This window comes from Letharia columbiana (genome assembly GCF_014066305.1).
Source record: "Letharia columbiana isolate WasteWater2 chromosome Unknown Sc0000036_s0, whole genome shotgun sequence".
Taxonomy (NCBI): Eukaryota; Fungi; Ascomycota; class Lecanoromycetes; order Lecanorales; family Parmeliaceae; genus Letharia; species Letharia columbiana.
In genome coordinates this window covers 14,018-41,779 of record NW_023501080.1, presented here as the reverse complement: position 1 = coordinate 41,779, position 27,762 = coordinate 14,018, and the positions used below count along the sequence as shown (strand labels likewise).

General features: G+C 43.6%; 5 protein-coding genes across 5 annotated transcripts; 3 read left to right on the top strand and 2 right to left on the bottom strand.

Moving 5' to 3' along the window:
* Nucleotides 1–6,352: 6,352 nt before the first annotated feature.
* HO173_008946 (uncharacterized protein) lies at nt 6,353–13,175 on the bottom strand (the record flags this gene model as incomplete). Its single annotated transcript, XM_037310842.1, has 10 exons — nt 6,353–7,415; nt 7,464–7,489; nt 7,551–7,661; nt 7,716–8,543; nt 8,602–8,728; nt 8,778–9,123; nt 9,206–9,432; nt 9,505–10,767; nt 10,828–11,590; nt 13,115–13,175. The coding sequence occupies 10 exons, from the start codon at nt 13,173–13,175 to the stop codon at nt 6,353–6,355; spliced, it is 4,815 nt and encodes a 1,604-aa protein (XP_037162158.1).
* Nucleotides 13,176–13,591: 416 nt separating this feature from the next.
* HO173_008945 (uncharacterized protein) lies at nt 13,592–14,107 on the bottom strand (the record flags this gene model as incomplete). Its single annotated transcript, XM_037310841.1, has 1 exon — nt 13,592–14,107. One exon carries the CDS (start codon nt 14,105–14,107, stop codon nt 13,592–13,594), a length of 516 nt encoding a protein of 171 aa, XP_037162157.1.
* Nucleotides 14,108–17,388: 3,281 nt separating this feature from the next.
* Nucleotides 17,389–18,572, top strand: HO173_008944 (uncharacterized protein; the record flags this gene model as incomplete). The annotated part of the gene is made up of 3 exons (XM_037310840.1): nt 17,389–17,669; nt 17,726–18,324; nt 18,376–18,572. The coding sequence occupies 3 exons, from the start codon at nt 17,389–17,391 to the stop codon at nt 18,570–18,572; spliced, it is 1,077 nt and encodes a 358-aa protein (XP_037162156.1).
* Nucleotides 18,573–19,412: 840 nt separating this feature from the next.
* HO173_008943 (uncharacterized protein) lies at nt 19,413–20,087 on the top strand (the record flags this gene model as incomplete). The annotated part of the gene is made up of 2 exons (XM_037310839.1): nt 19,413–19,476; nt 19,537–20,087. The coding sequence occupies 2 exons, from the start codon at nt 19,413–19,415 to the stop codon at nt 20,085–20,087; spliced, it is 615 nt and encodes a 204-aa protein (XP_037162155.1).
* Nucleotides 20,088–21,931: 1,844 nt separating this feature from the next.
* HO173_008942 (uncharacterized protein) lies at nt 21,932–27,269 on the top strand (the record flags this gene model as incomplete). The annotated part of the gene is made up of 4 exons (XM_037310838.1): nt 21,932–22,049; nt 22,102–22,444; nt 22,575–23,277; nt 26,541–27,269. 4 exons carry the CDS (start codon nt 21,932–21,934, stop codon nt 27,267–27,269), a joined length of 1,893 nt encoding a protein of 630 aa, XP_037162154.1.
* Between the last annotated feature and the right edge of the window lie 493 nt (nt 27,270–27,762).

The window sequence follows — 27,762 nt, the reverse complement described above, 5'->3', positions numbered from 1 at the left end:
TAAATACTTATTAATATAAAATATTTTTTATATATAAATTTATAAATATCTTTAATATAATTATAAAGAATATAAAGTTAAAATTAAGCTTCGCGATAAGTAAGACTAGAGTAATAGTATACGTTCGCTAAGATATTAATACGTTATCGATTATTAAAGAATATATATCTTATAATTAATTAATAATAGATAAGAGAATATATATCGAGTATATCGCTTTTATAAAAAATAATATAAAAATAATAATAGATTTACTAGATATCTACGAGATTATAGAAAGCGAAAATCGATTCTTCTATACGCGTTTTTCGATATTATAAACCGCGATATAATTAATAATATTAATAATCTAATAACTCTAATTATCGTAAGAGAAGAAGATATATATTTACTCGAAGATAATATAATTGCGAATTCGATATTATAGTAGTAATTAAACGAGTAGAAGATAGAGAAAGAGAGAATAAACGTGATATAAATAATAAATCTAAATAATAAGATAATAATACTCTTTATCTCTATAATAGATTTAAATTATAATAATATAATTTCGTCTTTAATAGTTAACTCTATAGAATTATATTTAAAAGAGCGAGACGCTAGAAAATCGATAAAATTATAATTCGAATCGAAGCCTCTTAATTAAATGAAATCGATATTTAATTATTAAACTAAGTCGAATATCGAGTCGATATTTAATATAAATAATTTTTAGAATCTATTTAAATTTTAAAAAGATTATACGCTAGCGCTATAGTTTTTTAAGTTAAGACTCTTCGATAGTAATATTAATAAGTTCTTTCGCGATATCTATTTATAGCGATTTCGAGATGACTATAGCTTTAATAGCGCGAAATTATTAAAATATAAGATATAGAATATATATAGTAATAATATCGACGGCGGCTAAATTAGCTAGTCTTTTAAAATTTATAACTTTAAATTTAAATTAAAATTAAAGATATATTACGTTATTTACTTCGATATTATAAGTATTATTAAAGTATTTCTAATATATAAATCTTTTAATATAAGCTTATATTATTAATTTATATATTAAAGAAATACTAATAAAGCGAGAGTCTATAATAAGATATATATTATAAATTAATAGTAGAAAATATAGAATAAACTATCTAATAACTCTATCGTTATTTTTATTATTTTAATATTAAATAAAACTTATCTCTCTTAAATATATAAGAATTAATATACTTAATTAATTTATATTATAATTAAGAATCTTTAATAAAACGCGTAATACGCGTATAGTAAATTAAATATAGCGATTTTAAGAATAATATCGATTATTATAGAAAAAGAAGCTAAGGCCTAGATCTATTACTATATCTTAAGTTTAATAATTAAAAATAACTTCTTATACTCTCGCGATATACTATCTATTAACGAAGTATATTTAATAATTAAAGAATACTTTAAATATAATATTAATATATAATACGCGAACGATTTAACTCGAAGATATTATTTAATACTAGTTACTATAATATTAGATTATAAGAAATAAATAATAATTATTTTAATCTTAAGTGATAGATATTATTTTATATATATAATCTCACCTATAGAGAGAAAGTAATTATATTTTTTAATCTTATATTCTAAATAAATATTTAAGTGTATAGCTAAGTAGCTAAGATTATAAAAGAGATATATTAAAAAGATATTAAAATACTTATAAGATATAATACTTTATAACCGTCATTCTTTTATCGACGACTACTTTACTATTAATATATATTAGCTATAATACTTCGATATTCTATACTTCTTAATAATTAAAGAATTTATAGATTATTTATTTAAATAATAGATTAAATATATTAAAGCTATAAAGATAGAGAATAAAACGAATAAGCTTCTTAATACTCGCTTTTAAATGATTCTTAATTATATTAATTTAAAACGTATTAAGTCTTTAAATAAGAAGATATAGTAAATAAAAGAGAATAATTAAATCTTATAGAGGACGATAATAGTTATCTTTATATCGATCTTAATTAAATTAAATTTAAATACGCTATATATAAATCGCGCTATTCTTAATCTTATTATATTAGCGAGATATTATTTTTATAATAATAATATTATTCGATATCTACTCGCGGTCTTAGCTCGAATTAATCTATTAAAAGAGATTTTTTAAATATATAAATCTCTAAATAAAACGATAAATAAAGATTATTTTAACTTCTTAAAGTTTTATAGTATTAATTATTTACTCGAAATAATATAATTATTTAATTTACTCGATAAATTAATTACTTAAATAAGAGAAAAGATATATATTAAATTCTTTAAAAAGTATTATAAACTAATAAATAAGTATAATAACTATATTAAATAGATTATACGTTATAATATTATATATTAGAAGATAATTATAATATATAATCTCGTTAAGTATTAAGATATAGAAGTATTATTATTTATAATTAAGAGATTATAGAAGAAAGAGAAGAAGATTAAGATAAGAACTTTTTTAGATCTTTATATTTAAAGTTAATAAACGAATAATAAGAAGCGTAATATTATAAGATAGATTTATTATTATAATAGTCGTTATTAGCGATTAATAGAGACTATTATTAAATAATTAAAGTTAAATATTTTTTTTAAAACTTTAATCGCCTTTATTCGAATAAATCGAATAAAATTAAGAGAATATTATTTATTTAAGAGAGATAATAATATTAATATATATAAGGCGAACTATAAATAAATATATCGATATTCGATTCGTATTTATTTTAATATTCGATATTAAAAGGCTCTTAAGAAGAATTCTCTAAATATAGCTCGTTTATTTAAAGATATTGTCGTCTATAGACTTATTAATTAACTCTTTTAAAAAAGATAATATAGAGATTACGCTTAAGTCTATAAATATAATTAATAGATCTTTAATATTAATAAAGTTCTTTTAGAAAAATTAATAAAGAAAGTATTAATCGTAATAAAAGTGATAAATTTAGTTTATAGAGATTTTAGATAAAGATTAACTTATCTATAAAGTATTTTTATAAAGATATTTAAGTATTAATATAATAAATAAGTTTAGAAATATTATAATATAATAAAAGTAGAAAGAGCGTAGTTATTAATAGCGCGAAATCTAAGAACTCTTAAAAAATAATAATTCTATAATCTTATAAATATTGAGAGAAATATATATATTATACCCGCGTCGATAAAAGATAAGAAATTTTATTATATTAATAGCTTTATCGACTTTAATTAATATAATAATATCTATAATTCGAATTTTTTAAATAAGAGTTATAGAGTAATAAAGGAGATTAATATACGCTATACTATAAGATAATAGAGATATTAAGAATCTAGATTTTAGAATATTAAGAATAAGATTAAATATATAATAGATAAAATCGATCTTAATTACTCTTTTTAATTTAAATATCTTTCTTAATTTAGATATTTTTCTTAACTCGAATATTCTTCTTAACTTAAATAACTTTTAAATTATTTTTAGAGTTTATTAAGCGAAGAGGGGTTTTATAATTATAGAATATATATATAAATATTATAATTAGAAAGAGAGAGAGAGGGCGAGCTCTTCTTTAGTTAGAGAGATATTAATATACTTTAGAAAGTATCTAGCTAAGTATTCTAATATCGAAGATTACTATTAGATTAATTCGCGATTTCTTATAATTTAAAAAATGTTATCGTCTATAACGAGGGCTATTATCTAAAGTTTTCTTAAGTTATTAATAGTCTATATAATAATATTAGAATCGAGATATATTATTCTAAAAATATAATAAATTAAAAGAAAGTTTTAATATAAGCTATTATAGGGGGTATAAGATAATAAGAATTATTAATAGTCTATATAATAATATTAGAATTAAAGTATATTATTTTAAAAATATAATAAATTAGAAGAAAGCTCTAACGTAAGATATTATAAGAAGAGCTAATATCTATTTTTTTTTTTTTTAAAATTTTAAAATTTAAAATTAAATTTTTTTTTTTTTTTTTTTTTTTTATTTTTTTTTTTTTTTTTTATTTATTATTTTAAATAAAATTTAAATTATATTTTTTTTATTAAATATTAATTTTTTTTTTTTTTTTTTTTTTTTTTTTTTTTTTTTTTTTTTTTTTTTTTATTTTAATTTTTTTTTTTTTTTTTTTTTTTTTTTTTTTTTTTTTTTTTTTTTTTTTTATTTTTTTTTTTTTTTTTTTTTTTTTTAATATTATTTTTTTTTTTTTTTTTTTTTTTTTTTTTTTTTTTTTTTTTTTTTTTTTTTTTTTTTTTTTTTATTTTTAATTTTATTTTATTTTTTTTTTTTTTATTTTATTTTTATTTTTTTTTTTTTTTTTTTTTTTTTATTATTTTTAAAAAAAAAAAAAATTTTTTTTTTTTTTTTTTTTTTTTTTTTTTAAATATTTTTTTATTTTTTTTTTATTTTTTTTTATTTTTTAATTTTTTTTTATTTTTTTTATAATTATTTTTTTTTTTTTAATTTTTTTTTTTTTTTTTTTTTTTTTTTTTTTATTTTTTAATTTTTTTTTTTATTTTAAATTTTTTTTTTTAATTTGGGAAAAGGGTTTAAAAAAAAAAATTTTTTTTTTTTTTTTGGGTTTTTTTGTGTTTTTTTTTTTTTTTTTTTTTTTTGTTTTTTTTTTTTTTTTCCCCCACCAACCGGGATCAACAATTTTAAATTTTTGGGGAAATTTTTTTTTTTTTTGTTGGGCTGGGGGTCTTTTTGGGGTTCTTTCTCGAGGCTTTTTTGGGGTTTTCTTTTTAGTTTTCTTTCGAGAATTTATGACGGATAATAACTAATACTACGATCAAATATTTTATAAAGTTCTTCGTCAACTAAAAAAAAAAAAAAAAAAAAAAAAAATTCTACGGGACTTTCCGCGGAATTACGGTGTGCTATATTGATAAAACGTTTTTTACTTCTTTTTTTTTTTTTTTTTTTTTTTCCTCTGCCTTTAGGGCCTTTGGGTTCGATGGTCGCTAGGCTTCGCCGCTCTCGCGGGTCTAAAGATTAAGAATATTTTAGCTAAGCTAGTGACGTAGTGGGTGAGCAAGCGAGGCCGAGTGTCAAGGGAGCGCCCTTGGAGTAAGGACGAATCCTCGGGCAAAGAAGAGAAAGCAAGAAATTAACATCGGGAAATCGGGGCTGCTGAAAGACACAAGGGGCAAAGGCTGAGGGAGCGACGCGGACAATATACAGACATCTTCGCGTCCCCGCTTTTCCCTTGTGAATAACGCTCGCAAGGTAACGCCGAAAGACTCCGTACCTGCATCTCAATCAAATCATAGATTTACACTGTCAACGCACAAAGTCGAACGGTTCCATTGTTCTATGGACACCAGCTTTCGCACTTCAGAGAAGTCCAAGCCGCGCAATGCATCACACCACAGCACATCCGATCCGACAACAGCTACTATCACACCCCACGGAGGTCGTCTCTTCCTTCTGTCAAACTGTGCCGAGTAATCAATCTCGGTAGCGGCAAGAGCAGCAAGTTGACGGAGTAGAGCCGCTTCTCTCCCGTGTGAGATTGGACGGATTGTCTTGTCACACGGTCAGTGAACGATTGGGATTTCTAGATGGATAGATAGTCTCCCAGTGATCTTTGATCGTATTCCTAGCCGATGCGGTACCCTCACTTCTTATTGATTGTAGGCCAGGCTCAATGGCGGAGGTAGTATTAACAGACCGATCGAAGTCCAATGGCGAATCCCAATCGTTCCCACCGTCCCGCTCATTCTCAGACCCATTTCACATCCCTTCTCACATGACTTCTCCTTGAAAGGAGGCCACGACAGATCATCCAAATATCCAGTCGCCGTTAAGCTCAGAATGCGTGTCTTGCCAGCAACAATGTCGAATTGCAATCTGGTCTTGTCGTGCCGAAGTCATGCTTATGGCAACCCACACAGCAGCTAGCCAGCGTGACACCGCTCGCTTCAAACCTCTCTAGCCCAATCCTCTGCAAGGCCCACGTGCAGCATGCATCGAATCGATCCTGACGATATTTATGCTCCGAAGTGCCCAGAGATACATGTCCCAGGGTGATATCCGCGTGCTGCTTATAGGATAGTAAATGTGCTATTTAGACTGGGCTCTCCGTTACCCGTTCTTGAGCCTGCGCTGAAAGAGCCGTCGATAGTTTGCCCTGTCATTCCTTTCGGATCAGGCAAAATTTGCCCATACGACGGTGTTCATCTGACCTAGCCCTTGTGCTAGCCAAGAGCGTGACATTGCGTGGATCCCAGCAGATCAGGAAGCGGTAGGGCTTGCGAAAATTCACCATGCGAAACGCAATAGACCACCATGACGGAAGTTGTCTACTTGTCTCGTCCTTCCACCAACCTTTCGTCGTCCTGTTTTCTCTCAGGCCTGCCGAATATGAGGCGCCACACTGATCTGCGCACTGGATTGTGGTTTTGTGTCGCGGATACGGCGCCGTTCTCATCACTCGGGAGCAGGTCCGTCGCGCTGGCCTTGCGAGATGTACGAGAAGACGTGGTATCGTCTTCACCCTCTCGTTTTTTTTTTCTCCTCAACCTTAAAGCGTTGTGCTCCATGCGCTCGTAAAGCTCCGGAGGATTGATGAGCAGCTTGACGTGCTGCCGGATCCGATCATCCTTCTCCTTACGTTCTTTCTTGCGCGTGTCATCGATGCGCTCATCCACCGTCTTTGGCTTTTCCTTCTTATTTGTTTTCTCTCCCCGCGGAACAGGGTCTGTCGATTCCCGGTCATCGTCTTTCGCTCCGTCCTGCTCTTTGGCCTTTTCTTTGGCCTTGGCTTCCGCCTCGGCTTCGGCTTTGGCGTCAGCTTCGAATTTCTCCCTGAGGTGATCATTTTGCTTTTTGTTACTCTGCTCTTGGACCTCATTCCATCGTCTGAGTGGCACTGTCCAGACCTTGGTCAGGGTCCAGCAGAGTAGGCTCCAGATTACCAAGATAGTCCAAGAGACCACGAACACTGGCGATAATATGAGTGCAATGAAAATCCGCACAACAGCTAGGGTTGCATGATATGGAGAACCGGCCTCAGATTTCGTGACTGATTCGTATGCGAGCACAATACGAGATGCTGGAAAGTCAACGAAGAAGTAGACGACCAAGAATAGAAGATAAACGAATTTGCTCCTCGGCCATTTCGGCATTTCATGATCGTGTAAGATGTCATGCTCTTCAGCATCTTTGATGTGATCCAGAGTCTTTTCCCAAGTCACTGGGAATGTGTTGGGTGTTCTCCCCATTCTTTCTCGTGCACTGCGGCTTACGATGTACCTGAGTCTTCGAATTGGCCATGCAAGAATTTCAGCATTGAAAACCATCAGTAGCGTGATCACCAATGCAATCGCAGTAGCTTGAAGGAAGAGCGGAGTCGTGATGTGGTTGCTTGATCAATCAGTGGTTAGCACAGTTGCAAGCGGGGAGAGTACTCACGGCGGGCCTTGCATGCTGAAAAGACTCTAGAGTTGAGCAGTCAGTATACACCTAAACGTTACAAATGGACAACAGAAGTGGACATACTGCCACGAAGCTCAGCGGATAAAAGATCACCGTGGCGTAGGTAAATATTCGAATGTTTTCCGACTCATGTGCTGCAGTCCGCGATTCAGCAAGATTGATATTGTTGATCAGCTGCAATGTGTTAGCGCTATACTAGTTCTCTGCCTTCGCTCGCCCCTGAATTACCTCTTGCCGATGAGTTCTGACTTGCTCGATGGAATCCTGAATCCGTCGGAATTGGTCATTTACCCGAGAGATTTGTTGCTCGGCACGTCGTTTCTGGAAGTCGATCAGCTCTCGAAATTTGAATTCGTCCTTCTCAGACCACCGTGGTTGAAAACTTCGGGTTTGTTCCCGCTTGGCCCATTGGCTGAGAGAGTCAACGTTTGCTTTGGATAGACGACGAAGTATACGAAGGGTAGCGTCAAGGTCAAGACAGATGGCGGACCGATTATATTGTACATCCACGAATCGGTCATCGGCCTTGGAAACTTTCGGCTGAGTCAATGCCTTTCCGTCTTCCGAGACATCTATCTCTGGATTGAGCCAATCGTCAATAGTTTTGAGAATTTTATCGGTGCTTTGAAACAGCTCGGCCACCATTTTCTCCACGAGGAAGGGCTCAAGAACCTTCCTCTGGTCTATCTTCCTGTCTTCATGAAACCATTCTTGTATATCTCTAAAGCCATGGTAGTCATCGGCTTTTGGGAGAATCTCCGAATCTGCGGGAAGATGGGTCAATAGATAGCCGGTCCAGAATTTGTCACCCATATCTCCAACGAAACGATAACTCAGTGACGCTTTTTTGAGAAAAGCGCGTTTCGAGCCCTTGAATATCTGGGGGAAGGCTCGTTGATGCCTGTCACAGACATGATCACTTCTTGCTTCTTCTTCAAGATTTTCCTCGTTACGGGGGTCTTCCGGAATATAGGTACGCGGTTTCTCTTCCATGTTGGCCAGTTGGAAAAAGCTGAGGTGAAGTTCAGTTGTCCATGCGTCTGCAAGAGGATGGACCTAGTAAGTAGCTTTTGTCAATCACAGGAGTACAGATAGGGCTGATCAGCAGACATACATCTTCATGTATATGGCTTGAATAACTGCTGTGACGTATGTAGAAACGTGCCATATGGTGCCTCTCTTTCCTTGGAGTCGCCAAATAAAGCATAAGGGCGTGTTCGACTTCCAAGGGTCCAAGAAAGCTTCCGAGACTTAGCTAAAGGGTAGGTTGAATGGGCTATCTGGACATACTGAAACCTCTTCTTAGCGTCATGTATGCTGCGAGCTCGACGAAGGTGACCGTCTAGGTCTTCCGCATCATACCAGTCAATATCTGGGTCGTTTCGTTTGTGTTGACCTACGTCGACAACAACAGCGCTGTAGTTGCCAGCGCTAAATGATTTTTCCTGGCTCCACTTCTCAAACCCTCTGGCTAATATACTTTTGAACTTCGTTCGATGATTATCAGTTAGGCGATTCTGAAGATCGATCTCGAGACGGTGCTCCATTCCATCGTATTCTTCCTTCATGGAGTCGTAAGGAGGCCGCTTAGTGATGAAGTCCGGGTAGGGATACAACCACTCTTTTGCCCGTCTCTCTAAAGAAGAAAGCCCAGAATAAGCCACATGATCGAGCGCGTGCCGTGGTACATCGATGACATGGGAAACGAATTGGAATACCTTTTGGGTCAGACACCTGCTTGAAGTCCACCTTCTTGTGGGAGCTTGTTCTCCTCTTCTCTAGAATAACCTTTTTCATCAGGGCAGACCTCATTTTCTCAGAGATACTACCGTCTGGCGGCTGAAAAGACATTGTTTTCCTCTCTGTAGTTCCTCGCTTGGTATCTTCATCCTCATCTTGAGACGCAGATTCTTCGCGTGGGACTGGGAGCGTTACATCTCTTAATCTATTGAGGGAAGATCAACATCCTACCTGAATTCAAACAAAGTATGGAGAGTACCGGAAGGTGAGGACTTACATCTCGAGATCCAAATTCTTGAACCTTCTGACCAACATCAGTGTCGCTAGCTCCCATGTCGCCCAAGGACTGTGTGGTTTGTCAGAAGAGTACAAGGGTCTCAACAATCGTGGAAGCTTTGTGTCCCGGTCCAGCTGATTAGCAAATAGCCCATGAGACATAACACATCTGGGAAGCCTCTTCCAAGAAAGCTCTGCAAGCTCGTCTGGGGATTTGGAGTCGTCCAAGGATATATGATGACTCGCCATTATAATGGCCAATGCATACCGAAGTGGTTTCTTCCAGGTGGTCTCATGGTCAATGCCTTGTGCCTGCATTGTCTTCTGCCATGAAAGCTGTACATCCACCTTTGTGGGCTCATTCTTTGCGCTGTACGCCTCGAATTGGATGTCATTCTTGAAGAAATCCCACGTGATACCATCATGAAGCATCGAGTCTTTGGCATAAAATAGCCGTCTGTCCCTCTCGCGAGACCGCCGTACAGCAATGGCAAAAGACACGGGAGCCGATCCGTTCTTTGCCACAGCATGTCCAGGATCTCGCCGGTTCGAACGATCGACTATATGATTACTATTAGTAGAACGAGCGTCTTGAGGTTGATATGCAAAGCACTGCAGAATGGTTTCTCGTACGTCGTGGGCTCGTAACTTCAAGTCCTCCAGTCGTTCCAGAGTGTCTGGTGAGTCGTTTGTATCATCTTTGAATTCAACCGACATAGCTTCTAGGGACTTGAGGGCCTTCCAGGTGTAGATGAGATCTCCTAAACGATATTCCGGAAAATGGAGCCATTCCGAACCCTCTCCGCGACGGCCCCCCCATGCGATATAGGTCTTCCTTGTGTCTTTGTACCATAGTCTCGACCTCTCATCTCGTTCTGCATCCAGCGCGTCAAGCCACAACTTAGTTCCCATTTGTAAACATGCCTTCACCAGCTTCCCTTCTCCTTCGAACACTCGAGAGAATTCGGACAGCTTGAGCATTTGTAAGCTTCCAACAAAGAACTGCGCACTCGGTTTCTCGTCTAGTTTGTTGTTGTCACTTTCTGTTTTTGGAGAAGCAGGCCAGCTCTGACGGGCCAGAAAGACACTCTCTTCGAAGCACCACCGCAAATGCCCTATACAGGCTTCCTTGATGCGAGCTTGCAATTCAGCTTTCTCAAAGCTCGAGGCATCTTTGTCCCGATTCTGACATATGGGATGTGTGGAGATATAATCATCTTTCTTTAAGAGTTGGTACATGAACAGGAGATAACGGAAGATATAGCTTTCGAGGTCAGCATTCTTATGACACTGATCTGGTGATGAGCATTCGAGAACGACTTACAAATCACCAAGCGGTGTCGATTCTGACTCCAACGTGATGTCGTTCATGAATGGGATGCGACGTTCTTCGCCTGGGCCAGGCGTAACATCAACCAGGCAAAGACACAAGATGTGTTCGAGATACCTTCTGAAAATTGAGTTGAGTTCATGGTCTTCCTTGAAAGACCAATTTCTGGACTGGTCAGTCTTCAGGAAAGTCTCCACATCCAGACGATTTGGACTCCGAGGCTCTTCACCGCTATGGGATTGCAATTTGTATTGCAAGACAAGCTTTTGAACCCCTTTGGAGGGAATCCGAAGGACTCCGGAAGAAGCTGACGGGGCTGTTTGGTCAGACTTGCTTTGGGTGTCGCCATTTAGGCCGTCGCTATCCTCGTCATCGCTGTCAGTATCATAAGGATTACGGATAGGAACCGAAGCTGTACCATCCAATTGGAGGAGTTCGCCATTGTGGAAGACTGCGATCACAGCCTCGCCTTTTACGGCATTTGTTACGGTAATACCATCTTGTTGCAAGGGCTCATCAGGACTTCTTTCACGCTCTCTTTCTACTATACTGTAGGGGCCACTTGCGTTTGACCGAAGCACAGGTTCCGACTCATCCGGAAAAGTGTCGTATTCGTCAGGGTTTGCCCACCGGCCATGTGCGACGCGCAGGGTTCTGACTGTGGCACCTCGGATCTGAAGCGCAAAGCGGACGGCTTTATTCTCATTAGAAGCGTTCTCGATGGTAAAAGGAGTTACTTGTATAATGAGACTGATCACTAGATATGGTATTCTTAATGATGTCTGTGTCTAAAGAAGAAGAATCCTATGTACAGAGAAGGCCTCATATACTAATGTACAGGCCGAATGAGTACTAGCGTAAGCAGTAAATACCTGGGTATGCAATTACTTGTATAATGAGACTGATCACTAGATATGGTATTCTTAATGATGTCTGTGTCTAAAGAAGAAGAATCCTATGTACAGAGAAGGCCTTTATATACCAATGACTAGGCCGAATAGTACTAGCGTAAGCGAGTGTTGAGTTATCGACACTGGTAAAAACCGAAAAAGATGAGGCTATTCGCATGCTATCAAAACATTACTTCTTCGAATCCTTCTCCGCAATGCTTTCCATGACTGCAATTGCTCCCTTTGCTGTAGTGGGCGTAGATCCGGTTATGCTAGGCGTATTTCTAGTAGCAATGGGAGAAAGATGGACCCTTATGACCAAATCCCTGGACAGCTACATCAAGAATGCACCGTCCATATACTTCATGCACCTATCCTTGGCCTGTAGCCTTCGCTTCTCCGTATAGCCGAGCGGAGAGGCGAGCCAAGAGGCGAGAAAATGAGATGCTGGGAGGCGAAAAGTGGAGCGAGAAAATGAGTATGCTGGGAGGCGAAAGGTGGATTGAGATTGCTAAGCGAGAAAGTAGGCTCTTTGAGGGTCGATATAGTGCGCGAACGTGAAACCGTAGAGAGTTGGCTCGTGTTGACAGGGCTGCTGTCTTGAATGACTTGGTAGGGTAAGGGTAGTAGGTGTGGGACTCGGTAATCTGGGCCGCAGTTTGTGGTGGGGGGAAGGAGCGCAGTGGTATCCTCAGGCTGTTGTTGTTGAGGCTGAGTGGAGGGCCGTCGCTTGAAGTGGGGGAGGGTGGACTGGAGTGGTATCCTCGACAATTGGAGTGGGGGAGGGTGGACTGGAGTGGTATCCTCGACAATTGGAGTGGGGAGGGTGACTGGGTGGTATCCTCGACAATTGGAGTGGGGAGGGTGGACTGGAGTGGTATCTTCGACAATTGGTTGATAAGGTGGCTGCGGGGAGAGGAGTAGTATTCTCTGGGAAAGGCGGTTGCGGGAGAGGAGAGTGTTCTCCGGTCGATAAGGCTTTGTTCCTGCATTGGTTGAACCGGTTGCTGTGGCTGAATGGCTGTTGCTAAGGAGGGTAAGATTAGGATTACTTTGATGGAGGACGTTCTTCGTCGTTCGGTGGCCATGGGTCGTTCGGTAGCCATAAGATATCTTCCTAAATCACATTTGCCAGTGCTTGGGCTATGGAAATCCCTCTCCCTTTTTGAACATAGGCTCCATTGGCCCGTAGGCAATCTCGTAGGCTGGTAATGACGTCCTTGCTAAGAACCTCGAAGTCCTCTCTGACGTATTGGGTAAAGTCGTCAGCAAAGACGTCAGAGAGTGTCCTAAATTTGTATATTGTGTATTGTTGTACCCTCCAACGAACGAATTCCTCGAGCTTCTCTTTAGTATCTGGTGCTTGGCTCCTTATAGTCCATCTAACTCACGCTTGGTCATGGTGCCTGGCGGTGTCTCTGAAGAATCAGGTTTCTTGTCTTTGGAGTCCATTTTGGGTGTGTGTTATGTGTTAATGTGGTGTGAAGCCTAGTGGTATTTGATGTTTTCTGAGTGTTTTCTCTGCTGAGTAGGAGTCGTAGGAATTGTAGAAATTGTAGTTCTATTCAATCGAATCGTCACAATAAGCGGAATCGATTAAGTAACATAGAACCGTGTGAAGCTATCGCGGCGATATCGGGGCGGACTTCCTTCAAGAGTATGGCCTGCTAATCTGTTACTAGTATTGAAGTACACTGATCAGTGTTGGTAAATACCTGGGTATGCAGTTACTTGTATAATGAGACTGATCACTAGATATGGTATTCTTAATGATGTCTGTGTCTAAAGAAGAAGAACCTATGTACAGAGAAGGCCTTCATATACCAATGTACTAGGCCGAATGAGTACTAGCGTAAGCGAGTGTTGAGTTACCGACAGTTCTCGATGGAAAATTGCTGTGACAGGACCCCTTCATTCACTGTGAAGAGGACCGAGACGAGAACACCGTCGATCTCATAGTGAATGCATGGCCAGCGACCGTTGATCCATTCGAGTGGTGTCTTGATTGGGTCTTCGACTTTTGAATCGGCCATTAGGCGAATGCTGAGTCCACTCTTTCGTATTTGCGCTCGCCTTTGCATCCTAGCACCAAGTCCATTCAGATAACGTCTGTCCATACTTATTCCTGGGCTGCTGAGACAGATCACGCGAGGATTGTCATCAGCAATATATTTTGACATCCTTAAAACCTCTCCATATGGACTTATTATCACCAATGTGCCGTCAACTCCAAAAGGTATGAAAGATCGAGTACTTTTGTCTGAGGGTACGACGAGCCGTTCGACACCCTCGAGGCCGCATAGGTTGGCTTTTGTCACTGGAGGCTTTTGAGATATGCTTTCACCGGTCTCCGTGCCGAGAGAGGCGTTCTCATCGAATGCCATGGTAGGGTACACTGTTTCTAGTGCTTCCTATAGGCACTCCTTCAGCTGAGCTTGAGGATAACTAGGAGAACTGCGATGGGCGACGGCTACTTAAGGTCTCAAGCTAGTCGGGCCTCCAGGTACGTGGTCCAAATGCACTGAAGAGAACTGTGGTGAGTGCCCCCTAGCTCAGACAGCGGAGCAGTAATCTATACTGCACACTGTTGAGCGAGGTTCGAAATCATAGAGGCTACAGAAGAATGTGGGGCAGAAGAAATTTATATAACTTATGACTCCGAAGTCGTAGAGCAGGCCATGAACACGAGCGCAATGGAGAAACGGCAGGGGAGATCATGAAAAGACGCCGCAGATTCGAGGTTGTCTCTTCAGCCTCGTGCTAAAACAGCCTATGCATCATCGTGCAGCCTACGCGGCGAAACTGAGAGCGGCTCCTCTTGCTCACGAGCCTCACTCTGTAGGATACATCAATGCGCAGGGATCCAGCTCCTCTTTTAGAGAATGTATGACCCATCTCAGCAGAAGCGAGAAAATTAGAGAAAAAACTTCCAAACAAAGTGGCGATAGAATGGAAGCAGATGGAGCGCAATTGCTGCACCAGTGTCAGCCTGTACAATGTTGTACATGTAGATAACAAAGCCGTGGCCGAATGACCTCGGCTCGCGTAATTCCTACTAGTTCCCGCGTCGCGCCAGCGGAGAGGTTCCTCTAGGGCTGATACTTTAGAGGTTGGGGCCTGGGCACAATTCTCTCGGCTTGGCCGTGCGGCTTCTAGCCTCGATGACGCCCCACCAATAGCCCCCGTCGTTGTCGCGTGCGTCCTCACTTCCAATGACTTTGATTTTTGTTCATCTCAATTCTATACTTGTTCATGATAACATTCCTTTACCAGCTCGTGCCAGCATTTCTCTGTCCTCCTAGCGACCTCGATCAAGGCAGCTCCCGTACCCTCCCTTTAATGGCGGACCTTTTTATGTCAAAGCTGCAGTGGTGGCACCGAGGCCGCAATGCGGGCAGCTATATACATCATGAACGATAACCTCGACGGCACCGGAGGAAGGCTTGGGCCATGTTTACCCGCTGATGATATTCCTGGGAGCTAGCTTGGCTAGTCAATAGTCGCTTTCCTGAGAGCGACGTTGGGGTTCGAGCAGGAGATTATGCGCGAAGGTTGGCAAGCCATTATCATTCTGAGGGGCGACGGCCGCTGACAGAATCGCGTACACTAGCTTCCGACAGACTTGCAGATGCAAAAGTCCAAGCATGGAAAGATCACAGCCGAGCGCAGCAAGATCCTAACTCCTTCCGATCTCCAACATGCCCTCCGGGCTCTAAACAATATTGATGGCGGCAATTGCTGGTGTCTTGAATGAAAATCTCACCAAAAGGATCAGAGGCTTCTATAATCTGAGGAAGGCTTGCATGACACTCGATCGTATGATCTGGCTGTGGAGGCAAGATACACCAGTAAGAGTGGTACCAGAGCAAACACACTTGGGAGGAAGTCTATGGATTCTCTAGGATCGGACAGATCTGCCGCGTCATTAAAAGGTATACCAGGAGGCTTTGGAGGCTTTGGAGGCTTTGGTGATGGAACATCATCTCGAGGATCCTTTAAGCCGTCATATGTACGGTCGATAGAGATACTCATCGGAATTATATATCCACGGCTGAAAGAGGTCTGAAGACAGAGGTCCACAGAGTAGTAAACGAGGATGCGAGTGGATTTAATGACGCTGACGAAAGCCATGAAAACAGTAAGACGCCAGGCTACAGTGCGATTGTTGAAATAGACGGCGCCAGTGAACATATGGCCCAAATTCCTGAACCAAAAGCGTGCCTGTAAAGGGAATGTGGCGGAGGCAGCGAAAAGGGGGTCTCTTTGCCGGTTCGGGAGTCAGACGTCAGTACCATTCAATGTGCCTCTAATCAGGGGCATATATTGATGGACTAGCTCTTCCTCAATTGCATCTAACTAAGCGGCGATATAGCCCAATTTGTGCTGAACATTGCCTCGAGTAAGAAGAGAGGTCGTTGAGCTTGGTTTACCTCGGATTTAGCAAAGGAAAATCCGATAACCTCTCGTCTCCACCCAGACGTTCGAGCCTGGCATAACCAAGGGGTTTAATAATGACACCGAGCATAGCGAATTTGCAGTATCCAAACGGCATGCTCTAACAATACTCTGATATTCCCAATCAGTCCGTCACAGGCCAACGAGTCTCAGTAGTAATTTGCGAGATACAAGTAACATTCTATGATGTGAATGGCATAATGGCAATAGGACCAATGGATCCGCGCGTCAGTCAGTCGTATTGATTACCGAGAAATGGAACCTCATTGCTCCCGGGAGGCAAGTGAGTTTGTTTATCCCGTCTTCTTTAGCCCCGAGACCCAAACTCCCTCGGATCACATATGGTAAGCTCGTTAAGAGGCAGATATCTGAAGACTTGGATACTTCAATACTTAAATACATCCAGAGACTTGGCGACAAATCTCCCCCACCATTCTGCAGATTACGTAGTCTGGAAACGTCCACTGACTGACTGATGGCGTGGTGCCACTTTTGAACCACCGTTTGAGCAAGTTCATCTTACGTTGTCTGCAGCCAAGTGGAATTCAACCTGCAGCTCTCTCCCTACCATTTCCTGACTGGTGCTGAGAATTTTGATGAAACGCATCTTGCATAGGCGTCCACTCACCAGGTTTCAAACACACAGCGTTTAGCGCATGGACTCGGAACTTGGAACTTGACCAGCCAATCCTCCTCTTTATGCCGTTATGCTTCACCAAGGGTTAGCCTGCTGCTCCTAACACTATCAAGTTGAATTGATCCTTCATGCCATGTAATTCTGTTCGCTGGAAAGGCAGCGGCAGCCTCGTCGCACAACTTGCAAGATCAAGAGCTGCTTCGATGTTCAAAATGCTCACGGAATTTTTGAGCGCTCGGATGAGAGGCAGGAGCTGAAATTTCGGAATGTATGCCTACTTGACATCCCAAGGCAGATTATGGAGGCTTAGCGGCTCTTCCAAATCCTTTGGGCCGTTCCCAGTCTTGCACTGCTGCTTATGTCTCACGGCTGGCTCGCAGAATACGTACGTGGTTCCTTTGCGCAACCTCCACTTTCGGGCAAGGCTACCATCATGAGCCCGCCTCACCTTCTGGCACGGCTAGGGCAAAACTTGACGGATGAGGTTGGAAGTCGCTCTCGTACTTGATTCCATTCCCTCTCTCCTCAGTTAGTTCCTTTCTATTGCTAGAGATCAACTTACGCTCTCTCAACATGAGTTCGCGATCTCCGCATACCGCTTCGTTAATGCAGAGCGGCTCCGGTGCTCATGTGAAGCCGAAGTTCAACGGGAAGCCTGGCATCAGCCTGAAAACCCCACTCAGCAGTCATTATTATGACCTCCGCCAATTGCAACCTGAAGAAGACTTGATTGAACTCAACGATGAGCCGCCGACCCCTCAGATACAGACCGAACACCCCAACGGACCTCTCCACCGGTCAGGCGGGAGCCCGTCCGAATCCAATCATGGGCTAACAAGATACCAAGCCAAATCGTATGTGACCTAGCAGAAAATCCTAGTACTGATGCAGGCTTTTGACAGTGATCTAGAAGCACCCGTGTTCAAGAACAGATAACTCTTCTCGATCTTGAAGATCCCCTCATACAAGGAGATTCGGCTTCGCGAGATGGTCGCATAGCTGGCGGTGAGCGAAGCAGGATTGGCCGGCAATCATATAATCTCATGTATTCGAACAGTGCTATCCTGCGTCCGACGTATCTGCTGACATTTTCGCTTCTTCCCAGAAACATCCAAACTCATACCCAGAGCAGAAGCACAAGCCGGCAGAATTCTGGCGATCAACTCTGCGATAGTTGTGAAAGAAGTACCAGCTGTTGGGAAAAGCAGGTATCTCATAAGATGCAGCGGAAAGCTCCAGGATCCATTCCGCACGAAAGAACCGATTGTCGTACCGCTGAGTTAATCAAGGCTATCTTGGAGGTCAAGGCAACTTCCGCTGAACAAGACATTCTGCACAAAAACGACGAAGACACAACATGGTTCGGCGTCGTCCGAGAAGATGATGAGCTACCTACATTCAGAGACTATGGGAGGTATGCCGCTATCATGGCCGACACTCTCCGCCCATCGTCTCGCCACGCGCGCGACCATCGATTTCCAGGTCTCGTGTCATTTGTAAGCCAGACAGGTCTGCATGCCATCATAGAAAGCAGGCATATGTGCTGACACTTGATCGCAGGCGCAGGAAAGAGCACTATCATTAATTTGGTCATAAATCTCAGGACCAACAACGAGAACTTCCCATCTCCAGTCGTTGGTGCTGCAGGGCTCGATGTCCCCACCTCTGGCGACGTCCATCTCTACTCAGACCCCCCAGACTTGCATGTCAGACAACCTTATTATGTATGCAGATTGCGAGGGGCTGGAAAGCGGTGAACGAGAACAACTGGGAGCAAGACTAAAAAGGAAGGACAAGCCCTCAAAAGTTGGCCGGGTTGACTCTTTTGAAAGAAAATTGCAAAAGATACATCACAGATCGGAACATGCAATCACCTGGGCCGATACAAACGCTAAAAGGAGCAGGGATTTCACTGTCACCCATCTGTATCCATGTCTTCTATACACCTTTTCTGATGTGGTAGTCTTTGTGCTCAAAAATCCCAGGTCAGTCAGTGTTTGAAGTTCCTTTTCTCTAAAAGATCTGGCGTTCTTACATGAGTGTGCTTCATCCACCTCCAAACGAAAAAGTCGGGTATATACGAATTAACCCACAATTGAAGGAGAATCCACCTGGCTTGGATGAAGTGGAGAGCCTACCTTACATCCAAGGAGTAGTCCGTGAGATTTCAAGCACGGATGTTAGTATACAAAATGTAGCGCTTCGTTTGATTGCTTCGAGCTTTTATTTCGAAAAATCTCACGCTGTGGAGCTTGCATCAGATGATTCTGTCCAGATAAAAGGTTTGTTTCCCAGAAGGTCTTCTAATACAGCATGCTGAGAGCCGTCTGCAGGACACATATATTGCCGGTTACTGAAAGACAGCAAGGAGATCTCCGAGCTTGGAAAGTTCATGCGGAATAAGCTGCAGTGTGGCTATGAATTGTACTTCGTCATACAAGAAGAGCACCGGGGCCAGCACGCCAAGAAGGTTTCGGTCTCAACGGACGTCATCGAACGAATGATTAGAAAACGTCTGTTCGAGATGGACAACGTCAGCGTCCAGCTCTCTACTAAGATCGCTTACACCGAGATATTACTCCATATGGGGCCAGGAGATGTGTATCCAATCAGCAGGTTTCCAAGGTCTCTTTTGCAAGACGAAGATTCGAAAGAAATTCAGTAACTATACTCCATCCGTTTGTGCTGTACTGTGGCTGACGTTTATACTTCCACTTCTAGGAACACGGCAAAACGTTACCCTAAATTCCAATCGATGGGCTGGCCGGACTCCAATTCAGCGAATACATCGCAAGAGTTGGATCCCACCTGATCTAGCCGAACAGCGCTCAGATCCTGATAAAATATCGCATTACTCGAAGCAGGATTATGTTATCGGAGAGTCATCCCAGGGCACGCTGCAAAGGATTGCCCATCGACTCAACAATGGCCCCAGCCCAGCGCAAATCCTGCCAGAGCCAGATACTTCGGACTTAGAATCAGAGATGGCGGAACTGTCGAGACAAAGATCTGCAGCAATAGAGCTCGACGGCAATTCCTTCGCAGTCGAACTTGACGCTGGCCCTGTCGTCGATCTCACTCAGCAAGCGAACCGTCCGCAGGGCGAGACTGACAGTAGCAGACTCTCGGAAGGAAACCCCATGGGCCACCCGTCTGGTCCATCCAATGAACCGCAAGATCTGCAAGCGGACACTGAGCACGCTTCGCCGAGGGCCGCTCCTCAGGTGGGGAAAGCAGATAGGAAGTGGGAGGGAGGTTTCTTTCGGTTTTGACCCATCGGCGTCCGGGACTCTGAAAGAAGTCCTGCGTTCACTGCGGCGCTGCAACTAACGTAGTTTGCATCAGCGTCGTCTTAGTCTATGTCATGGGGGCTATCCTCAGTGGAGGACGATATTCCTGTATAGGTGCAATTCCTCTGAAATGGTACACTTAGCGGAAGGGGTTTGAGGCACACAGATAAACCACAATATAGAAACGTCAGCTCCTGGTGTCAGCGTAGTGGGCCTGACGATGAGCCTCATTCCATGTGGTTGATTGCTGACCTCGATGCAACGAGCTTGATCACGCATAAATCACCGCAATCGAACGCTCCAGATTATCAAAATTGCTCCGACACCATTCACTCAACTCAAAGTTTTACGATCACTGGTGCCTATATCTCTTCACAGGTTATTCTTCTAAGGCGAACAGGGTAGATCTGCTGTAGACGTAGTACCCAGCTCACCGCCATGCGGGGAACAGGCGGAACTAGTGAGCAAGCGCCCCGTAGTCACGCTTACCTTACTCAGGGTCGCATGTCCATCCGAATAGGGCATCTATTCAATACCGAAGGTTTTATTGATTGTTGGAGTTCTTGCATTAGGGCTGTTCCTTTACACACTTGGATGATGGAGGCCAACTTCCAACTTTCCCAAGCACTAGGAATTCGATCTGCACGGTTCGGGAGGGGATGAAATCCCTGCCCGCTCGGCTTGCAATTTGCTTGGCCTGGATTCTTGATACTTTCGAAACACCATAGACAGTTCCGCTTTAGAAGCGCATGCATCACAATTCTCCGTCTTTTCTGCGGTAGTTGATAGAATTTAATGTGTCAGATCTCCGAGCTTGAAAAGACGTCGATGCCTATCAATTATCATACCAATGATAACTGAACCGTGGGTGAAAAGCAAGCCAGATGATGATGATGCGTTATCATGGATCGCTTGAAAAAGGCAGATTGGCTGCGCCGCGGAGCTATAGTATTACTCTACGGGACGCCCTTCAGCTTTGCCCCTGCACCTATTCTCTAATGTACAGCTGGATCATCTTGCTGATTGTTCATGATACTTAAGTATCGTGACTTCCTATCTACATTAGTATCCTTCTCGACAGTTTCGAGTAGGAGTACCGAGTGCCCTTGCTTGAGACAAGTCCCGGTCTCCTCTCCCTGTTCCACAAGGGTTTTAGGGGAATAGTCTAAAATTCAGCCGGCTTAGCTAAACTTTGCTGCCAATCGATTCCCCATCCTCTTTTCCACACTCCTTCATTCTCCAAGACCTCCAAAATCGGTCCCTTTCTCCATCGACGACAGCACATAGCGTTTCCTGGTTTCATTGTCGTAGTGGGCGTTGTACAGCATCACTCCCGTCTGCCCCGTCTGTCCTCTTCAAGAGTCGGTAACGGGCCGTTCATTACAACACTAGCGGCGAACAAACAGCCCCCATAAAGAAATCTTGCAAGTTGCAACCTCCAACTCCTTGTCGCTTTCATCAGCGCGTCCACTCGCTCCCTCACAACCATACCGAGGTGTCTCTGACTTGCGCAAAGCTCAATCGACACATACGAAATCTGCGGTGAGTTTTAAATCTGTCCGTCTGACTGCGCTTCCGCAGCACACCGCCTTGGCCGCAGCCTTACCGAGGTACCAAATCCTCGGATCACAGAGGCTTCATCCACCCTAAGCCTCATCACCACAGTCTTGCGCTTACCCTCTACACCCATCATTGCATGACGTCGCCTCTCGTTCCTCATCACTTATCCTTGCATCGATAGCGGAGACTGACCGCGTAATCAGATAGCGCCCGTGTCAGATCCCTCCCTCGTGCCGTAATCGCGAAAGCTTTCAACGACCGCCAAGATGGGCTGTGGGATGAGTACGGAGGAGAAGGAAGGGAAGGAGAGGAATGAGCAGATCGAGAATCAATTGAAGCGCGACAAGCTATCTCAACGGAATGAGATCAAGATGCTTCTTCTCGGTCAGGATGGCTAGTCTCGATGAAACAGCTACAAGGGCTAATACCATACCAGGTGCCGGAGAGTCTGGCAAATCTACAATCCTCAAGCAGATGAAACTCATCCACGAAGGCAGCTATTCGCGGGACGAGCGAGAGTCATTCAAAGAGATCATCTACAGCAACACCGTCCAATCGATGCGCGTCATACTAGAAGCTATGGAATCACTGGAGCTCCCTTTGGACGACCAGAGAACTGAGTACCACGTCCAAACCATCTTCATGCAGCCTGCACAAATCGAGGGCGAGAGTTTGCCGCCGGAGGTTGGAAGTGCCATAGATGCTCTGTGGAAGGACGCCGGCGTTCAAGAATGCTTCAAACGTTCAAGAGAGTACCAGCTCAACGATTCGGCCAGATAGTGAGTAGTCTCAGCCTTCAGGCGGAAAGGATGTGGAATCTGGTGCTTGGGCCTTGCGAAGAGTCTCCAAACAAGGCCCTTGTTCATTCTCACTACCCCACACGTGCGTTTGCTTACTCGTTCATCTTAGTTACTTCGACTCTATCGGCCGGATTGCCCAGCCCGACTATCTACCGAATGACCAAGATGTTCTACGATCTCGAGTGAAGACCACCGGTATTACTGAAACAACTTTCATCATTGGCGAGCTTACCTACCGCATGTTCGATGTCGGAGGTCAGCGATCCGAGCGGAAGAAATGGATCCACTGCTTCGAGAACGTCACGACCATCCTTTTCCTCGTTGCCATCTCCGAGTACGATCAATTGCTCTTCGAAGACGAGACCGTCAACCGAATGCAAGAAGCTCTCACACTCTTTGACTCTATCTGCAACTCCAGATGGTTTGTCAAGACCTCAATCATCCTGTTTTTGAACAAGATCGACAGGTTTAAAGAGAAACTCCCGGTGTCTCCCATGAAGAACTATTTTCCGGATTATGAAGGCAAGCTGAACCGAACTGGCAACAACGGCGCGGAGCATCACAGATCTAATATTGCTGAAGGTGGACCTGATTATGCTGCGGCCTGCGATTATATCCTGAACCGATTCGTTTCCCTGAACCAGCACGAGACGAAGCAGATTTACACCCACTTCACCTGCGCTACCGATACCACCCAGATACGGTTTGTCATGGCGGCTGTCAATGGTATGTTCATCACCGCCTTACTTCCATTCGAACCTGCTGATGATTGGCTACAGATATTATTATACAAGAGAACCTTCGTGATTGTGGTCTGTTATAGGCCCGACCCAACCCAAAACGTGGACGAGAAGCTGAACTTTGTGGAGGCCTGTTCTTCTAAATGGCACCAGTCATTTCCCCCAAAGGTCGAATCCTTTCCGGCAAGCCCCCGGTCTGTCTCAGCCCCCTCGTTCTCAAGCATGCAAGCGCTCGAGATTTTGTATACCACGCCGTTCTCGTCCTGCCATCAGCCTGCTTTTCGGCGCGTCTTCGAAGCCATATGTCTTTCGACAATCACCCACCTTCCGATGCCCCAGGCGCTCGCGGTGAAATGTTCGGTGCGTTGGAACAATTTTAGTACGGTTATTATAATGTGATACCAGTCAGTGGGGACATGCGAGCACATGTTCTTTTCTTTTGTCTCACCGTGTGTCTCTCGGAGCGGAGAGTGGGATTGGTCTCGGGAATATCCATTTAGATTGTTGCGTGTGCCATGGCTGCAGGTGCAGGTATGTCATTAATCAGGATCATGCCATCGATCAAATCCACCTACCTCTTCAAGTCTTCACGTGAACAGGCTTGATGCTCCAGAGCCTTGCGAGATCAACATGAAGCCTTTCTGTTTGCTCTATACCTTGCCAACTTCTCGAAACTATTGACACTGCTTGTATCAAACTCCAACCTCTCGTGCGCGCGCCGTGCGAGTGACCAAAGCATCCCAGTATCCGATGCTCCAACATTGCCCTCGCTCTCCCAACCTGCTGTCCCGCTTTGAAACTTCATTGGGTCTGTACGCGACCACTTCCCGTCTCCCCTGAGGATGCAAGATAGGTAGTGCTATGGATTTCCAAAGTAATCTGTACAATCCGCGGAGCCCATCATCCGCCATACCGAATCATCAGATGTAAGCCAAAGTAACGACTGCTACTGAGCCGAGCTTGTACTAGTACCAGGCGACGCCCACGATGACGGCGATCTACCTGATGGATACGGTGTTGGTTTTCTAGTACTCTGATGGATACGGTGATGGGTTTCTAATCTCTGATGGATATGGTGTTGGTTTTCTAGTACTTGATCATATTGCATGGGAAGCGGACGATGTTTGCTGCGTCCGGCATCTCCGTCAGGGTCCATGTCGAAGATGTCGCCGCCCGTCCACTTTTCAGTCTCGGTACTCGTACACCATCCCTCACCCCTTGAGAAAGGAGCGCTGGGGTTTGTTATTTGGCCATGTTGGGGAATGAAGGTCTAGAGTCGATTTCTACTTGACTTGATAGTGCGTGTGAGACCGTGCGGGCAGGCCCAGATACTAAATATGGTCCGACAGGGCGTCGGCGGGTCGTGAGATATGTCTGAGGTGTCAATCAGCCGCTACGCCAGCCCGGCACTAGGAGGGGTAGGTGGTTTTCTTTCTCCTTTCGTGTGAAGCCGTGCCCGGTTCCCACACCGCCCCGAGGGATTGTTTCGAGGTCGGGTTGGGAGGTCGGTGTCTGGGGTCTGGGGAGGGGCCCGCTTGAGCTTTTTGTTTCGAGGAAGTTGCGTGTTTTTGTTGTTGTTGTTGCTGTTGTTGACCGAGCTCAAGACGATCGCATCATGCAGATGGAGCAGGTCTGCAAAGTCTCTGCTCACGGTCACCGGCAGCCCATTTGCACATCAACAAAGTTGACCCAAACTGCTAGGTCGGAGCGACTTGGTCCATGACTTCCTCGTCGCCCGGATGCTTGGTTTGCTCTGTCGTCCAGACGTTTGCATATGCAAAGTTCGACCATCAGTTGCAAAAGTCCTGGCCGAATTTCTTACAGCACTGTTGGGCTCAGTCGCGAGAAGCTACGTTTGTTTGGACCAAGCCTTTTCTTAACCTGCTTGATGTGGTCGGTATCAACGTTGTAGTTCGACGCGACGCTTTTCGCTTCCTCGTCGACTCATACTATCACCAACGAGTCCGAGAACGCAGACCTTGTACAGTATAACCGGCGGAGGGATTTCATGTCGCCCACGACGGTAGGAGAGTCCTCTAGCGCTCTCCAAGGAATCCCTTCGACTGGTTTAGCTGCTTCTAGTACGGCGTCCCTGGCAGGAGAGAGTGGCTCTAGGTGAAGTGGGGTAGCACCGTTTGATAATGCGTGGACGAGCCGTGAACAGCCTCCTCCAGGTGTCCTTGCTAGAGACCACGCTGATCTAAGACTTTTGAATGAACCCCCTTCCATAACAATTTACTCACTAAGTAATCACCGGGCTCATTCTTGCAACCTATCTCATTATCCTCTACAATATCAAGCATCCCCTCTATCGTTCACTTATGATAATTACACAAGAAGTGCAAGCCAACCAAGGACCAACCGGCGAAACCTATAGGTCCGAACAAGCCAGCGCACAACTGTCACACGGGCCAAAGGTTCGTCGACTGGAAGTTTTTCCGAGCGAAAAGGATCGCGAGGGACCTCATCGACGTAAGCTGAAACCAAGAAGTTGTTCATCCTCGCTCACCCAGCGTCACAGAAAGTTTTGCAATCTTTTCCCATCTTCCCCCGCCAGACAGGCACCTCAGGCATCCCTCCTGCGACTCACCAATCTCCGCCTCACTCAGCGCTTCGGCGATTTGCTCTCACGTATAGACTGTTGTTGGCTCATGTATCACGTGTTTTCCCGTGCTTTTCACCATGACACGCGTTGCTATTACCGAGGACAACGTGAGCCCCCTCCTAGATACATTGATCTGGTTTTGCCTGATTGTTTCTCTCCTCACGGTCCTCGTTCGCTCTTCGACCAAGCGATATGTCCTTCATAGGATTGATCTCGATGATTACTTTATCCTCATTAGCTTGGTATGAGTATCGAAACTGCTGGCGCGACTTTGACTGTGATATGGCTGATCTTCGAAGTTCTTTGCATCTGCTCAATCAATCACAATTTCATTCGCGACCTCGAATGGTCTTGGCCAACGTCTGAAATCCCTGGATACATACGAATTATCCGCTCTACTCAAGGCTAGTCGTGATGCTTTCTACACCCGCTGAGCGCTTATATCTTAAAAGCACAATACGCAGCCACTTTTTCCTTTACAACAAGTGTCTGTTTCGCGAAGCTATCACTCGCTGCGTTCCTTCGAAGTCTCACGCCCTTGACCCTCGACCGTAAACTTGGTCTTATCATCGGCTTGATAGTTGTCTTTTGGGCCGTAACTGCAACAGTCACAGTCGCATTCCAATGCCAGATCCCTAAACCGCGGGACTACGTCAACCAGTCATGCTTTACTCTTGTAAGCAGTCTTCCTGGTCTTGACTCGGAGGATTTCTAAATCTTTTTGGAACAGCCTTCCTGGGCCAATCATGTGGCGGTAATGAACGTATTGACCGATGTCCGCTTGATTGTTTCGCCCTTGGTCATTGTGGCACGGCTCAAATCGGCAAGACCCAAGAAAATCATATTGGCACTGTTTTTCATGGCTCGTGTGTGGGAAAGCATTGCCCGACCGGTCTATTGTAGCATGCTAACATGGGATAGTGTCGTGACAGCAGTTATCTGCCAGGTCATCTACCTCAATCGCATCAAGCCTTCAGGTGACTTGACCTTCGAGATCTGGCCTGTGACACTCTGTTCGCAGATAGTACAGTGTCTGAGTATTCTGGCCACATGCCTCGTTTATCTGAGACCCTTCCTCGATAGTCTGGAAACCGGATTCATTCAAGTTGGTGACCTGAGGCGACGACATGTCTCAGGTTTTGGATACAGGGCAGAAGCTGGCTCCAGAGGCCCAAGAGACAAAAAGTCAGGTGTGAGTTTCAGCAGTCTGAAATCGAAGCTCTCGAGGGCACAGCCCCGGAATGAAGACATCGAGTTGCAAGACAATGCGAGGACCAACCTCCAGGATCTGGGTAACACTGCTTTTGTTGATGCCGAGCATCACGACTGGGACGCACACAGTCGATCACACATCTTACGGACCACGACGTTGACAGTTGAGGAGCGCTATCGCGACAATCATTCTCTCACCACCTCACCGTCAGCTCAATTTGTCCACTATCCTAAAGGATCTAGGTAGAAGCAGCTAATGTATACTTTGTCGGACTTGGCGTTGACTAGGACATAAAAGAAAGGTCAAACAACAATCTTTGTCACTAATGGTGCTGCTCACATGAGTTCGAGGAATTGGTCGCCGCCGATTGAAAGCTGGAACAATAGAGGCATTGGATGCTTGGACGCCATGGTGGGCTTTAGGCCGAGTACATCTCCGAAGCAGCTCCAAGCGCACTGTTCATGCAACCCTTCAGGCGGGCCGTTATCCGAGATCTTGGCGTTCAGGACTTTTGGTGTCTACCTCAGTAGGGTGCGAAGGATCGAGTCCATTTGACGAGTCTGCGACGAGGACGGGCATCACTGGAGTTGTAAGCGATGCGCATCCGGGACTTGGATGAGGTGTTGGCTGGACGACCCTTCCGGCGAGATCTTGGCGCTCGAGTCTTGGCGTTTGAGATACTATCAAAGAGTGATAGTGGTAGAAAGCTTCTTTCTCACACGAGGTATCGTCAGCCGGG